This window comes from Patagioenas fasciata, chromosome 2 (genome assembly GCF_037038585.1).
Source record: "Patagioenas fasciata isolate bPatFas1 chromosome 2, bPatFas1.hap1, whole genome shotgun sequence".
Lineage (NCBI taxonomy): Eukaryota > Metazoa > Chordata > Aves > Columbiformes > Columbidae > Patagioenas > Patagioenas fasciata.
Genome location: NC_092521.1, coordinates 23,175,941 through 23,190,957, shown reverse-complemented (window position 1 = coordinate 23,190,957; position 15,017 = coordinate 23,175,941). Strand labels below are relative to the sequence as shown.

Genomic DNA, 15,017 nt, shown 5'->3' with positions numbered 1-15,017 from the left:
TAAATGCTCTCTTCCCCCACAGAGCTCATAAAACTGTGCTCTATGTACCAGATGGATTATTTTGTTTTTCATTAAATAGAGAAACTTGTAAACAGTGCTCTGTACCATAGAGATCATAATCTCCACATTCCCCCTCCTCTTCCTTAAACACAGGAGCACACGCACTTTGTGGGTTGTGCTCCGGCAGCCGGTCACTGTGGCCGGGGGGCTGCAGGTAGAACATGCTGCTGGTGTCTGAGAGTGTTTACTGCATGGGTTCAGTTGTGCTTTTATCAAATCTGATTTCTGAAATAAAATAAAAGGCTCAGTTACACAGTGTTTGAATACCCCTCTCTGTGCAGCAGCGGAAGTTGGTTGGGTTAGGTCTGCAGAGCTGGCACCGCTGCAGGTAGGGGAAAGCAAAAAGAGGAGGTTGAATAATGACCAGTTTCTATTAGAAAACAACAAGAAATGTTTTATGAAGGTCACCAGGAATAACCGCTAGTTTTGCCAGTTAAGTCAGTATATTCAGTTATTCTGCCACCTTTGCAGCTTTCAAATTTGGAAGGTGTAATGTTTTATAAGTTTTGTCGTGATCCTTGTAACTTGAGGCACAATTCTTGACAGCGCTTTTGCAACATACACTGAGCAGCACACCCCTTGCTCTGCTCACTACTTCTTTGTCTAATCTGTTTGCCTACTATCTTGTGTAATAGCAATGCAACTTTTTTTTTTTTTTGGTAGTTCTTTTATCCATAAGTTTATTGAATATTTTACAGAAGCAGGTACTATTACCTTCATTTATGTTTCCATTATACTGGAAATTTCAGCCATAGCTGTGGTGCAGCAACTTCTCTCGTGATATACATGGGCACTGGTCGGTTTTTACTGCTTTCAGGCTGAAGGAAACTGCTCTGCTGCAAATCCCACTTACTACTGGCCTTGTGTGTATTGCCATGGGTCTGTAACTAGATGTGGTAAGTGATAAAAAGCGTGAATTGAGACCAAATGTGTTGACTTCTTTTGCTCTGTCCACTGCACCCTTTGCTTGTGTCCTGTTACAGAAAACCTTTCTGAAATTATGGACAAATTGCATTCCAAAAGCAGAGATAGTTCAATTATAAGGTGTACCCAGTTATTAAACACTGAACTATACCTGGTTTAGGTGAACACTAGATTGATATTAGATACTTTTTTTTTTAATTCACATATTCTTATTATAACTGACCTCAGTTAAATGTATTTTTCCTGAATCAAGTGTACATCTAGCAAAAATACCGGAGCAAAATGTTCTTATATTGTTACTTTTTTTTTTTTTTTTCCCAAATAGTTTTAAAATATTTTGATTGTCTGTATGTTAGTAAAAATATACTTGAATTATTATCACAAGATCTGCACACGTTTAGTTTTTTTGTTAAGTACTGAAAATAACTAATACTGATAAATATGTCGCCAAGTTTAATAGAGATGCTTACTTGATGTAATTGTATCACTTTCATTGAGCTATGTGATGTTCTTTTCTTTAACATGCCTTGTGAATAAAGTAATCCCTTCCGGATCACCATTTTATTCTTCCTGTCTATGCAGTAACAAGCGACTTGTGGCCTTAGTGCCAAATGACACTTCATTCAACACCAGACGAGCCTACACCAGCGAAGATGAAGCCTGGAAGTCGTATTTGGAGAATCCCCTAACAGCAGCTACCAAGGCAATGATGAGCATAAATGGTGATGAGGACAGTGCTGCTGCCCTTGGCCTATTGTATGACTATTATAAAGTAGGTAACTCCATCGTTATTCCTCCCTGCTGCACTAGCAGGGGACCACTCTACAAGGCACCAAACCAGCCAGTTTTCAGGACAGAAATCTTTGCATCTTCTCTTCTCTCCGATACTTGCATCAAGCACCTTTTCTGTTTTAGAAAGCCTGTCTGAGACTGTTTTGATGTGTTTAGTTCTGGAGAGAAAAAACAAATTCAGAATTCCTGTACTGAATTTTCAACCATGATTTCTTTCTGAGCATAGCATTCTTCCTCTTCCCTTGCAAGAGCACTGGATGAGTTAGCCCCTTTTTTATCTGTGCTGGGATACTTGCACTATTGTTTAGAAAGTAGAAAAGCCTTGTCCATCTGTAGGTTTGTCTGCTTTTCTGGCTCATTCCAAATGTGTTTTAGTTTGCTCTTCAACTGGATTATCTCTCATCTGACAGTTTCCCATGTTATTTTTATTTGTATAATGATTGCACTAGTCTCTATACAAACATACAGTGAGGTCTAGCCCTTACACTGGAAATTTGCAGTCTAAATAGAAAAGTGGAGGACAGAAATGGAGCTAGACACAGAGACAGGGATCTAAGTCAGTTTATAGAGACAATGTACATACAGTTACACTGACATACAGTTTCAGTTTATGTCAGGTTCTAAGACCAGGGCTTTGCCTACTGTTTTGATACCGCCTTTCTTTTTCATATATTTCGTCGTTTTTAAGTAGAGTTATGTGCGAGATTTCTGTGGAAATCAAGAAGAGAGTCCTACAGGGTCCATCTCTGTGTAATGCAGAAATTTCACTCTGAAACTCAGGCTTTGTACTCTGCAAATGGAATTAGTGTTGCCTGACAAGTACTGAAGTGTAAAATTGTTTATTTCACTTAAATTATCTCAGCACTCCTGCAACCACTTTTGCCTGCATTGGACAGATAATCTTCTGTGAAAGCCAGCAGAACAATGTCAGCTCCCCTTGTAATTCATGACAAAGTAGCAGGAAAGGAATTTAAAATTGCTTTTAGCATCTATTAATATAAATGTTTTGAGACAATAGGCTGTTCTTTTTAGTCTCTGCTATGATCATTAAATGAGCATTCAGAAGAAGGGGTTGTAGGCAAGATGCCATATACCAACCCTGTGGTTAAATATTGTATTAATTTCTTTACCTATTATATTTCAAGAGATGGTCCTTGCTTTTGTGTGGTGTTGTCAGTAGAGAAAAGCTTTTCCCAAGGAGAAAGAAGAAAGGGCCTTTTCTCTGCTTAACAAAGTTACTGCAGTGCCAGAGTCTGTGAAGTTAATGAGGATTCGTAAAATTCAGGATGTATATGACCATCAAGAGTGTTGGCTTCTGTCTTAGTAATACCTTTGTATGTAGTAGTTCATTAATCTGCTGGATTTTTAAAATAAAACCAGAGAACAGCCCTTTTTCTCCTCAAATCTGTTCTGTGAGATCTCTGTTCCATGTTCCAGGCAGTTGTAAGAAACTTGGGGTTCAGATGGAATAAGCTGTGTTAAACTCAAGACCATTTCCAGCGTTCCATCCTAACTATGTCTTAAACTGGGAGAAAAGAATAACTCTTGCTGATGCTCTCAAACAGGAACTTAAAACCTAACATAAACCTCTGTGCTGTAATATAGAAGCGTAGAGGAAGACTTCCAGTGCATCAGACTCTCTTGAATTGCCCTTATTTATCATGTGGCTCATTTGTTCTGACATGCTGGGTAATTTTTTTGAAGTATCTTTTCCAGTCAATAGGGTTTTTTTAAATTAACTCTGTTCTTTTTCTTTTTTTTTCTTCTCTTTTTTTCATGTAGTGATATTTACCTAAACATAGACCCTCCTTCAGAAATAAATATAGGATCTCAACACGGGAATTAACATGTGCAAGCTGTGGCTTGGATCACACTTCTAAAATATAGGAAAGAGGCTTTTTAACCAGCAGGATGCTTAATAGGGAGAAAGGATGTCCTGAAGAGAAGGCTCTGGCCTGCACACTCTGACTCTGCTGCTGTCTTGCAAATATAGCTGATACTAACTCTGGCTACTGTAGTGCACTGTAGTATTGTTTTTCCTCTAAATTCAGATATTTTCCTGATATTTCTTTAAAGTATTTAAAGATAAAAAGCACAGCTTTAGCCCATTCTTAGGTCTACTCTTGCTCTTAAATCTTGAGTTAACTGCTGTGATGGTGTGGATATACTTTCTTTTGTAAAAGCTGGATTAAAAGTTTTAGCTCCCAAATTGCTGGTTCAGCAAGAAAAGAAAAATACGGTCATGGCAGCAACTTTGCCCTTGGTGATTTCACATCTGTGCTGGTGTCAGGAAACTGTTATGTTGGAAGACAAATCTTTCAAGTCACTTGGTGTGACTTCTGTGTCGGACGAGGGGCCAGATTTGACTGGATTTTTACTTCTTGTGGCTGTTGATGCACTCAGCAAAGCAGAAGTCAGCGTCCTCTGGTGACATGCCAGCATGCCCTGACCTGTCCCCATGGTAGGGAAGGACTGCTCTCTAACAGGAGGACTTAGTTGGTGCTTCTGGTTTAATTGAAAACCCTTTTTTCCTGTGAGTTAAGAGGGGCTCCATGCAGACCTCATCAAAGCATGTCTTCCTTCTCATCTTTTGTAATTCAGTGAAAAGTGTGTGTGCGTTTGGGAATATAAGCTCTGATTTTGAGATGGCTTGACCTGGCTTGAAATTCCAAAGACAGAAGAGTGCTTTGCTCCAAACTCACGTGCCCAAGAACTAGAAAATCCCTACATTTTTTCCCTTTGGAAATTATCTTTCTGTTCACAACCAGTGTCCCAAAGAAAAACAGCTCCTGGCATCTGTGAACTAGACAACACTGATATGGTTACATTTTTCTAGTTGTTGCAGTAGAACAGTCTGAAGCTGCAAATACCTGACAGTTGCATTTACCTGACCCCATGCCTGGTGTTGTTCTCAGGTTCCCAGAGATAAAAGGCTGTTATCTGTTAACAAAGTGAGTGATAATCAAGAAGACCAAGATAAAAGGTACAGTATTATTCAAAATCGTACACCCAGCTACTAACAGTGTTGATCAGTTGTGAACTGAAGGAACTATGATAGCCTGAGGGTTTATGGTTTTCTTCCGAAAGATAAAAAAATGAAGACTGTTTGGGAAGCAAACTTTACTCCTTTTTACTTTTAATTTACTATAAAATTTGAACAGTATTATTAAACATGCAGTTTGCGAAGTAGCAGAAAGTTTAATTATTTGTTTGTATTTTGTTGTTTTGCTGCTGCTGAGATTAGTAAAATCAGATGATATTGACAGTGGGCTATTGGCTGCTTTACTTTCCTTTTTCTTCCAGAGCAAAATGTGAGTAGTTTAGCCTCAGTAACCTGATTTATACAGTTTTATTTAACATAACGTAGGGTTTGCCCAGAAGCAAGTAAAGTAACTCTCTCTGTGATTTGCTCAAAATGTTTATCTCATTCCTCTCAGATTTCGGCTTTCCTCTGTAGCCTAAAAGTGAAGCAAAGAGGCAGAGGAAACTGCCTCCTGCCTTTATTAAGACTTGTGAACAAGAGAGAGAGCATATTTATGTAGAAGGACATACAAATTTTTTACATAGGGGAAGATATCTCCATGTGGAGAGAAGCCACAAAAGGTTTATTTCAATGAAGCTAATTTGGGACAGCCTTAGGTGGCCTCCACTAGCCATGTAAGGTGAAAGTTTAGATAGCTAGTAGTATAAATTCACTGTTTCAAAACAGAATATGAAAGTAATTTTGAGGGATGGTTTTTCTTCTGCAAACACCAGAGAAATTCTTAAGTTGAGCATGATTGACAAAACTGGCCTTCGATGGAATGCCAAGAGAATGGAACTATGATGTCAGAACAGATCTCCTGAGCTGAAAACAATGCAGTGTGGCACACCTACTAAAAGTTTTATGAGTTAACAGTTTTATGTCAGTGCAACTACCATCACCAACCAGATTGCTTCCAACAGCAACTGCAGGCAGATGCGGGAATGCTGCTGGAGGTTACCTTGCAGCCGCTGTAGTTACTGATCTACTCCGATACAATGCAATTCCCAGGCTTGCTTTTTCAGAAGAGCGTTGGTACCAGTTACACAAACAGTAGTGACCTGTCAACAGTCTGAAAGGGCATGCATCAGCATATCAATCTTGCTGTTGATATTCTGCCTATTTCACATGCAAATTATCTACTGTGAGTAATCCATATCTGGCCTTACTCTTTATGTTTATTTTGTGTCTAAAGGCTGTAGCACTGGTGGATTGATTTTGCATCCAAATTATAAGCCAAGGCAAAAGCAACCTTCAATACCCAGAATGTGTTGTAAGAAATCATATTGATTATAGGTCAAATCAAATGTCTTGTCTTTCCCTAGATGTTAAAGAGCTCTTGACCTCTCTGCTTCCCTCACAATGTCTTTTGACTAGTATTTGTTAATGTACTGCTTCTTATGGCAATGGCTTGCCAGAGTTGAAAGATCTCCTTCCCTACCAGCTAAGAACACTAAGCTATTTAAGGAGGAGATTTACTCTATCATCAGGCAGTTCATAACATTTTTTGTTTTTGTCTCACAGAAATTGTCTTAATACCACGGAAGCTCAGAATAATTTAAGTGGGGGAGACAACCGCGTTCAAGTCCTGAAGACAGTGCCGGTTAACCTTTCCTTGAATCAAGATGCTTTGGAGTCATCCAAAAGGGAATACAACACAAACGTGTCTGGGACCTCGACGCCCATCACGGGGGCTGGAGTGACTGTGGTTAAAGCGGAGGAGTTCACCCCTGTTTTTATGACTCCACAAGCACACTATGCAAGAGGAGAAAATGAGGAGCACCGAGGGGTTATCTTTGAACCATATGAAGTGTCCAACATTGCTCCCCACACGAATTATCTCAAAGATGACCAGCGCAGTACTCCAGACAGTACGTACAGCGACACCTTCAAAGACGGGGGCACTGAAGTAAGTTTTTCACCTCAAATTAGCACCTAAGAACTCAATAAAAAGCTGTAAACAAGATAAAGGAGATTTGAGCTTGTAAACAAGATAAGGAGGTTTGAGCCGTCCATAAGAGCCATTAGAAGAAGTGATGCTTGTTTCAACCAATTCACCTCTGTTCCTTGCCGTGTTCCTGTCAGTCTGTGCTCTGGTTATGGGGAAGTACGCGGTGTTTCAGAAGACAGTTTTAAAGTTCTTCATTGGAAACTCTGAGAATAATAGATACCGATCTTTTGTCTTCTGTGGTATTGTGTCAAATAGAGGGTAATAGCCATTCTGAAAGAAGATCTGTTTTCTGTTAATAAGGTCTACCTTCAGACCTATTTATAACAGTAAGAAATAGCAGCCACTTTGTAACTGGGAGATTCTTTATGTTTTTCTGAAAGTGCAAGTGAGCAGTGTCAGCCTCTGCTGCTGGATATACCCAAGTAATTTATTCAGAAGATGTCTGTTGTACAAAGCTCTAATCTACAACATGGGAAAGTGAGAAAAAAGTAGTAGAATTAGGTGACTACAGAGGAACGGAGGAGTTAGCAGGCAGAGAAATACTTGCGTGCGTATATACATAGGGGAACGAGGAGGAGAAGAGAGACAAGGAGCTGCTGTGTAACTATTCTACAGTTATGTTGAGGCAAAGTAATTATACTGTCAGCTTTAAATGGTGAGTACCCTCTGGCTGCTTTTGACTGCTACAGAATAATGCAAACAAGCCAGAAATGCAGAAAGGTAGAAATTCTTTAAAGCTGACAGTACCTCTGCAAATAATTAGAGATATCTGAAGAGAGTTTTACCACCTAATATTTTTTCTCCAACTCTATAAAAGTGTGAATGTAACAAAAGTACAGGGCAAGCTACATTAAGGCTGAATTACTCTGACTGAATATATAAGAAATTTACTGTGTTTTATAGAAACGTATATATATGTGTATTATAGAAAAATAAATTGTCTCCACACAAGCATCATAGATCAGGATGTCTGGAGGTGAAATCCATTTTCAGATATAGAACACATTTAGGTCAAGTAAATGAATAATTAATGAAGAAATCTAGCTTGCCATTGATAAATCAGTAAGATCAAACATTGGATTAGAAACACTGCTCTGCATTATCAAATCACCTAATTCCAGCTATTTTTCATCGTTACTGGTAAATGACTTTTTATGGGAGCTCAGTGGTGCCATACCCATGGCTTTCCCTGGGGTGCTGTAGCTGAGTGATTCCATTACGCTGGTTCATTCTGAGATGCGCTGCTGCCAGCTGCCCAGTCAGTTTGCGCTGTGTGAAGTGCTGTCAGATGTGCAAAGTTATTTAACTTGGAGGTTAAAAGGGAATCTACATCTATACGTTTGCCTTGCATCCCGAACTCCATGGTATGATAATTTTGTTACAGTGATAATATTTTGTTACATGTTTTTTTAAAATGATTGGTTTATAACGGGGTAGGATATTTGTCACTTAGGATTTCTCTGCAGTCTGTGGAGACACAGGCAGTTCAGATCCAATTGCTGAAAGTGGGTGGAATGGTTTGCCAGGTGCACTCACTCCACTCTGTCTTCACCTCCCTTATTAACCGTGCAAGGTGACTGAACAACTAACTCACTGCATCCTCATCTGTAGCTGCTGGGTGAGCTGTGTGCCGCTATTCCTGACCTTCCAGGCCCAAGCACTCACACGCGTGCTGCAGGGGGGCAGGAGGAGCTCTCCCCACCCTACTGCAGCCTCACTCGGCACTCAGCCTGTCCCTTTGCTTTTTCTGAACCACCCAAATCTCAGGATGGGCTTCCACCCTGCAGAGCTCTGCTTCTCCAGCCACATGCTGTTGCACAGGGACAGCTGTGTGAAGCAGGTGTGGGGAGAGCATAAAATAAAATGTCAAACTTACCAAAAGAGAAACTTGTGCTAAATTAGTGTCACCGTTTACTGCAGGGTGACAATAAACCATGGCAGATGCTCTCTGTTAAACCGCCTGCCCTCCCCACAAAGGAAAGGGAATAGGAGGAAGAGGGAGAGAGACTTGCAAGTTGAAAAAAGTTAAAAATGCTTTACTAATGCTACTAATAAATAGAGAAAACAATACAAAATATACAAAACCAGTCCTGAATTTCCCGGGGTAGCGCAATGTTGCCCCTGGTGGAGCTGTGAGCTGGCATGGCTCTGGTGGCAGGGCAGGCACCTGGAGGTCCTGGGCTGGACTCCCAGCAAACCGGAACTGGATTCAGGGATGCAGGGTCTGTAACCAGGCCTCGGATCACAAGCACTACAGGCAGGGTCCTCTTCAGATGCCGACCATGGTCAAAGAGAGCGAGACCCTCGTGATCTCCCACTTTCATAGGGTATATGACGTGGGTGGGATGGAATACTTAGTTGGTCAATTTTTAGTCACCTCTTCTGTCTGCCCCTCCTTCTAAATACGCCTCTCTCACTTATGGGACATGTGAAATTTATCAGCAACCTTGGCTGCCATAGCTGTAAGTCTAAACCTGGGCCTCTTCTGCATACTCTTGCTAACCTTATAAGCTCCAGAGCAAAGAGTGTCTGAAAAAACATGCAGCCAAATTCAGAAAAGTGCAGTTACTTAGAAGAACTTAGGAAAAATCACTGAAAGAGACACTGGTCTTGTTTTTAACAAAACAAGGACAATTAGTGTTTAAAGTGTCAATACAGTTATTCTCACTAGTTTTCCTATTAACTTGATGAGAATGGGTGGGTTTGGCTGCAGTAGATTTGCTCTGATACCTGCACAATTTTTAAACACATTACATATACATATTTAGAAATGGTTTCAAAATGTTTGAGTGACTTAGTTCTGTTATACTGGAGGGGTGCTGAGTTTTTATAGATCACTGCGGTAGTGGACACTTGGGTCAATCACTTGCTATGTTCTTTGGATACAATTTTAACAATTATATAAATATACCTTTCTCGTCTCTTTCATTTTTTTACTTATCTGTGATTAATTTATTAGTCCTTTGCAGTATAGACACAGTTGCTGAGTATAGGTAAGTGAACTGAATGTTTAACAATGTCAACATCTAGCCTTCATATAAAATGTGACCAGCATGTTAATATGGGACCATCTTTTTTATATAATAATACCCCTCAGATGTTAGATTTCTTAGAGTATTTAGCTTATCTATTCCACTGTTCATGGATCCTTGACTTCTGATCTTCAGAAAATATTCCTAACTGGCACATAATACCTTCACGCTTAACCAGCATCTGACTGGGTATTTGTTGTGGCACAGTTGTGCATAAGGTAAAATTAAAAACTATTTTCAAAATTTCCTGACTTGACACTTCTGGAAACAAAACAGCTTTTAATTGCTAACTGATAGTCACAAAACAAATCCTGGAGATGAAATGTAATGATCCATCAGTGAATCAGAGAGACATGAGCAAAAACATGTTTTGGGCAAAAGGCAAGCCAAGAAGCAGCAGCAAGGCTCACATAGATTACGATCAAGCTCGTTTGTTCAAGAAGACAGAGTACAGATCTTTGCTTTGTCTGTGCAAAAGGATTTCTTTTTTTTCATAATTCCACCTCTTTATGTAATTTCTTTTTTGATAGATGTGTTTTCATTTTTTGAAGAGTGACTAAGTCTCCTTTCATCTGGTAAAGTGTGCGTTGCACTCAAACAGAATCTTGTATTGAAGGTAAAATACTTTCTTAGCCTGTGTCAGCACTACTATTCAAAATAGACAGTATAGCAATCTAAATTTTTGTCAGCATTCTGTTGTAGGCCTTAAGAACAGCTGACCACACATGTATTTTTAAATAAAGCAAAACAAACTAAAAAATGAGGTCTCTAGGAAAACTATGATTTCATATGAAAATCTACTTATCTTTGAGACAGGATAGATTTTTACAGACTTGTTTTAGAAAACATTAATGTGTAGGCAAGGAGTTTAATAAGGCAGAAGATGTTTTTCAGCTACATTCTTGTAGCAGTTATGAGAAACTCTAAAAGCTTGATGTAAATGAATTATTTCTGTCAATTCTAGTGTAAAGACCATGTAGGGTCCACTCCAATTTTTAGGGATTTTGAGTTTCAAATGGTTGATTGTTTCTTCTGAGGTGTCCTTAAATAAACATAATTCTACTTTTGTTGGTATTTTCTCTTTGATTGTATCAAACTATATTTAATTGTTATTTTTCTTTTTCAGAAGTATCGCAGTGTGTCAGTGGGGGCTGAAGAATATATTTACGAACAAACAAGGTATGACATAAGCTCTGAAATGTGTTGACTGGCATCACATAGGAATATATTGAGGAGAGGCTCCTTGTGTCTGCTTCCCACCCTTCCTTTCATCACCCTGGGGCACCTGCAGGGCTCCCTTGACGCTGCTCGGCATCACTCTCCCCTTCTCCTACACTCTCATATCTGTCCAGTTTATATCTTATCTATTATCTTCCTTCAGCGTCATATTAAGTTAGTAACTCCTCAGGAGCCCCCAAAGATATGCAAGATTAAAACTGTTAAGAGTGGTCCTCCAGGTAACAGTGCACAGCTTTGGCAGCTGTGTCATGGAAAATCTTACCCATCTTTCAGGATGACAGGATGCACAAGGCAAATGTCCAGGATGCTTGAGCTGGCTCCACCAACCTTATGGAATTCTCATCTTTATTTTTCCCTTCTGTGTTTTTTTTTTTTTCTTTTTCCTAGTTACTCCTAGTAGGTTTTCTGGGAAACTCTCTATCTTTTTACACTGTGGTGTTTCATGTTTACCTATAAAAGAATATAAATGAAGTATGTATTACAAACCATGTAAAAAACTCTAAGAATTAAAAAAAGGGTTTTTTTTAAGTTTCAAAAATTGACGTTTGAAAGGAATAGTGTCCTCCCTAGGCACAAAAACATGCATGTGTAGAGTGGGCAAACACTGCAGAGTCACTTTAACTAATAAAACCCATGATCAGTAAAGTGTATAAGCTGATACTTCATTTCGTGCTTGTGAATAGTTCTGTTTATATCTGAGAGATCACTCTAACTTTAGAAACAGGAACATGCCTACGTATTTTTCCTGGAGTAGACATATGACTCCTTCTGTAGTGGAGGTTCCTTACAGCTTGGTCTTTCATTCTGAGGCATATCAAAGTAATCATTAACTGCAGTGAGATCACAACTGAGTCATTATATAGGCAGTACATATGAAACAGATATTTAGCAAAGACTGCTGACTTACTACACTGAATATTTATGAAATTGAATCCTAAAGCATTGATATTGTTAACAATTCTCAGACATTAAGTCTTTCATGTTATGGCCCAGGTCCACTTCAGAATGAAACCTCCAAATATGCATTAAGAAAAACAAAATACAGCTTTCCTGGGAGTTACCTGGAAGTGATAGGTGCTCAGAAATGAAAAATTCAAATTGAAAAAAAGAAGTGGTAAATATGAAAGTAACTGGAAGCCTGATAGAAGATTGCTTAATGACTGTGAGGCTTTAGTTATGACTCATGGTGAGATTCAGAATGATACAATAATTTGAGTGGCTGCAATAAGTTTTAAAGGGTAATAGTAGTACTTCTATAGGGAGTGCTTTGATTGGCAGCTGGGAGCAAGAAAATAATTCCTGAGTGGCACCACATAGAGACTGAAAAATTGGCCAGGTACAGTGTGTCTGGGATTTACATTTTTTGACATCTTTCTGAAACATACAGAATGCCAGGAAACAGCAGACCAGACCGTGGCAGGCTGTAGGCAGCCCTGTGAAGACACCGTGTGTCTGACTTTGGTTTGTCCTAAGCCCTTCTCAACACACGTTCTTGTTAGGCCTGCTGTCTGGTGGGAGGTTTTGAGGTACATCTCCCAGGGCAGTGGGTATGCTTTGGTACACATCATGCAGCAGTCTTGCAGCGTGCACCCAGCAGTCCCTGCATGTGACACTAAATTAGAGGATATGCCCCCACTGCTAATGAGTGATCAGTCTGTAGGACCAGCAGGTGCAGCAGGATGGATGCTGGGTCTGCACACCAGCGGTTTTGTGCTTCCAGTCCTCTTGGACAGGGCCGTGCTGCTGGCCAGTGTCACCAGAGCCCCTGTCCCCCCGCACACGGGACAGAGGGGCTGCAGCAGTATGTCCCACAGTGCGTGGCAGCAGAGGGACCACAGTCCCCTTCGTTCTGCCTTCCTGTCGGCAGCAACCGCGTTGTTGGGAGATGCTGGTACTGCTGTCAGTGACTTGGATAGGTATAGGTTGGTGATTGCTTTTTACCTTATTTTTGCTTTGATTGTAACTTTTAAGCAACTAGAAAAATGACTGGTTTTCCATTTATAAGCTAAGAAGCACTTAGAAATTGTTTTCATTTGACTGAATGAGTAATGCTAAACTAATTAATTGATATTAAACTGTCTGAAAGTTCTTCCTTTGGATGGAAAGACAGTGGATCAGGTTATTTTTTTCTTCTATCTTCTCTTCAAGTGGGGATTTAAATGTTGTTATTATTATTCGTGCATTTTAGTGATTTTTGTTGTTGTTTGGTTGGGTTTTTTTCCATTGGATAGTTAAGAATGTTTTTGTGTTCCCCTTATTTCCATATTACTATGGCAGTGTTATGATGATCTAGAGAATTTGCTTGAACTAGAAAGTTAAGGATACACTGTTGTTTTGGACCAGCATATTCATCCTTTTGGTTCTACTCCAGCACTGCTTAAATACTTTGCTGAATTAGGACCTTTGTGAAAATGCTTCACCTGTACCTCCAGTTTGTGAGAACATCCTGCAAGTGCCTCCTTGCATTAAGTTTCCTGTGGTGACCAAATGCAGTTTGAAGAGAAGATTTATTCTGCAAGGTTAACACTATTTTTCATTTAAGGGAATCTGAGGAGCTGCAGGCATCGTTTTTATTGGATTATTGTTCAAGACTGTTATTGAAGAAGGCAGCTGGAAAAGTCAGTGAGAATTGTGTTCAGCTAACAGTTTGCAAGTTAATGGAGCTTTAACTTTTCTTGGTTTGAGAACTCCTTTAGAGGTGGAAGGTTCTGTGAAGGAGGATCTTTTATAAAATGTGACTTGAACACAAGAGCAAACTCTTTTTTCCTCTATTTTTTGTTTTTCTAAGGGAGTTTTCTTGATTGTAGATACAACTAAATGTAACTATTTTATTCTGTCTGATTAATTTGGACAGGAAGGCTTGTAAAAACCTTGACTGCATGTTGTCTTTCAACAAATGAACCTACTGTCCCTTCTGGTTGTATTTATTCCTTCTGCCCTGTGCTTGCTGAAAGTAATGCTTGGACTTACCATTCTCTGTGTCTGTCTTTTGCAACAAGCGTTATTTTGTTATTATTTTTTAAAAATATCTCTTCCTGGGACACTTCTGAATTTAAATGTCTGTTGAGCTGCTGATTTCCTGCAAATCATACTGAATTCCCTCCTGGTATTTGAGACTCTCACTGTGGGGTACGCAGTCTTGTACTTCGTGATGGTTCTTTTCAGAGAAAGTAGTCTTTGATCTAAGAGACTTACAGTCCAGATAGTTTTATGCTTGATTGTCAGATCTGATAAACTTGAAAAAAGAAAATCGTATTTTTAAATACCTGTGTGACCTTTTTCCTGGAATTTTATTATTAGCTTCTTATGCCTTGCTTATACAATGCGTGAAATACACAATATATGGGGACAAAGAGAAAAGGAGAAAGTGATATGGATTTTGTTGGTGTTTCTCTCCCTGTCTTTTCAGCAGCACTTTTCAGTATACACTAGAAGCTACCAAATCTCTGCGTCAAAAGCAAGGGGAGGGGCCCATGACCTACTTGAACAAAGGACAGTTCTATGCCATCACCCTGAGCGAGACGGGTGACAACAAATGTTTCCGGCATCCCATCAGCAAAGTCAGGGTATAGTCCAATTTCTTTCCTGGATGGGAATGGAGCTCTGCAGATAAATGTGGTTGCGGGTGGTTGTATTTTAATTCTTTTGTTTGTTTTTGTGGGAGAGGACAGGACAAGCTTACTGTTATGCCCAGTGTAAAAGTGGGAGAGTAATAATGTTGGTGGTCTCAAATATTTTGGGGTACAGTTTTTTCAAAGTGTGATCTTATGAGTTAATTATGTGCATATCTGCCTCAGTTTATGGTTTGGCAGAATGATAATTGCACAGATATTGCACTTGACATGGGTGAACTTATCATTGCAACGATAAAAGAAAAAAAATCAGAGAACTACTACATCTACTGACTAAGTCCATCTTCACTCATTCGTGCACTTCAGCGGCTGGTTTCCAGCACATTTCAGGTAAAATGTGAAGAGTTGAAGCCATCCTTTCTGGC

The 15,017-nt window shown here is 39.5% G+C and overlaps 1 protein-coding gene across 7 annotated transcripts in view; it reads left to right on the top strand.

Annotated features, from left to right (window-relative positions):
• GRHL2 (grainyhead like transcription factor 2) overlaps positions 1-15,017 on the top strand; it is a 71,025-nt gene that overhangs the window by 11,062 nt on the left and 44,946 nt on the right. For 3 of the 7 annotated variants that reach the window (XM_065832848.2, XM_065832847.2, XM_065832845.2), the window contains exons 2-6: positions 1,567-1,756; positions 4,692-4,759; positions 6,323-6,707; positions 10,908-10,960; positions 14,430-14,586. In XM_065832848.2, the coding sequence (XP_065688920.1) occupies positions 1,567-1,756; positions 4,692-4,759; positions 6,323-6,707; positions 10,908-10,960; positions 14,430-14,586 (853 nt within the window). Of the gene's footprint in view, positions 1-313; positions 957-1,355; positions 1,757-4,691; positions 4,760-6,322; positions 6,708-10,907; positions 10,961-14,429; positions 14,587-15,017 lie in introns of those variants that run through there. The other 4 variants (XM_071803901.1, XM_065832844.2, XM_065832849.2 and 1 more) reach the window with 3 other exon arrangements.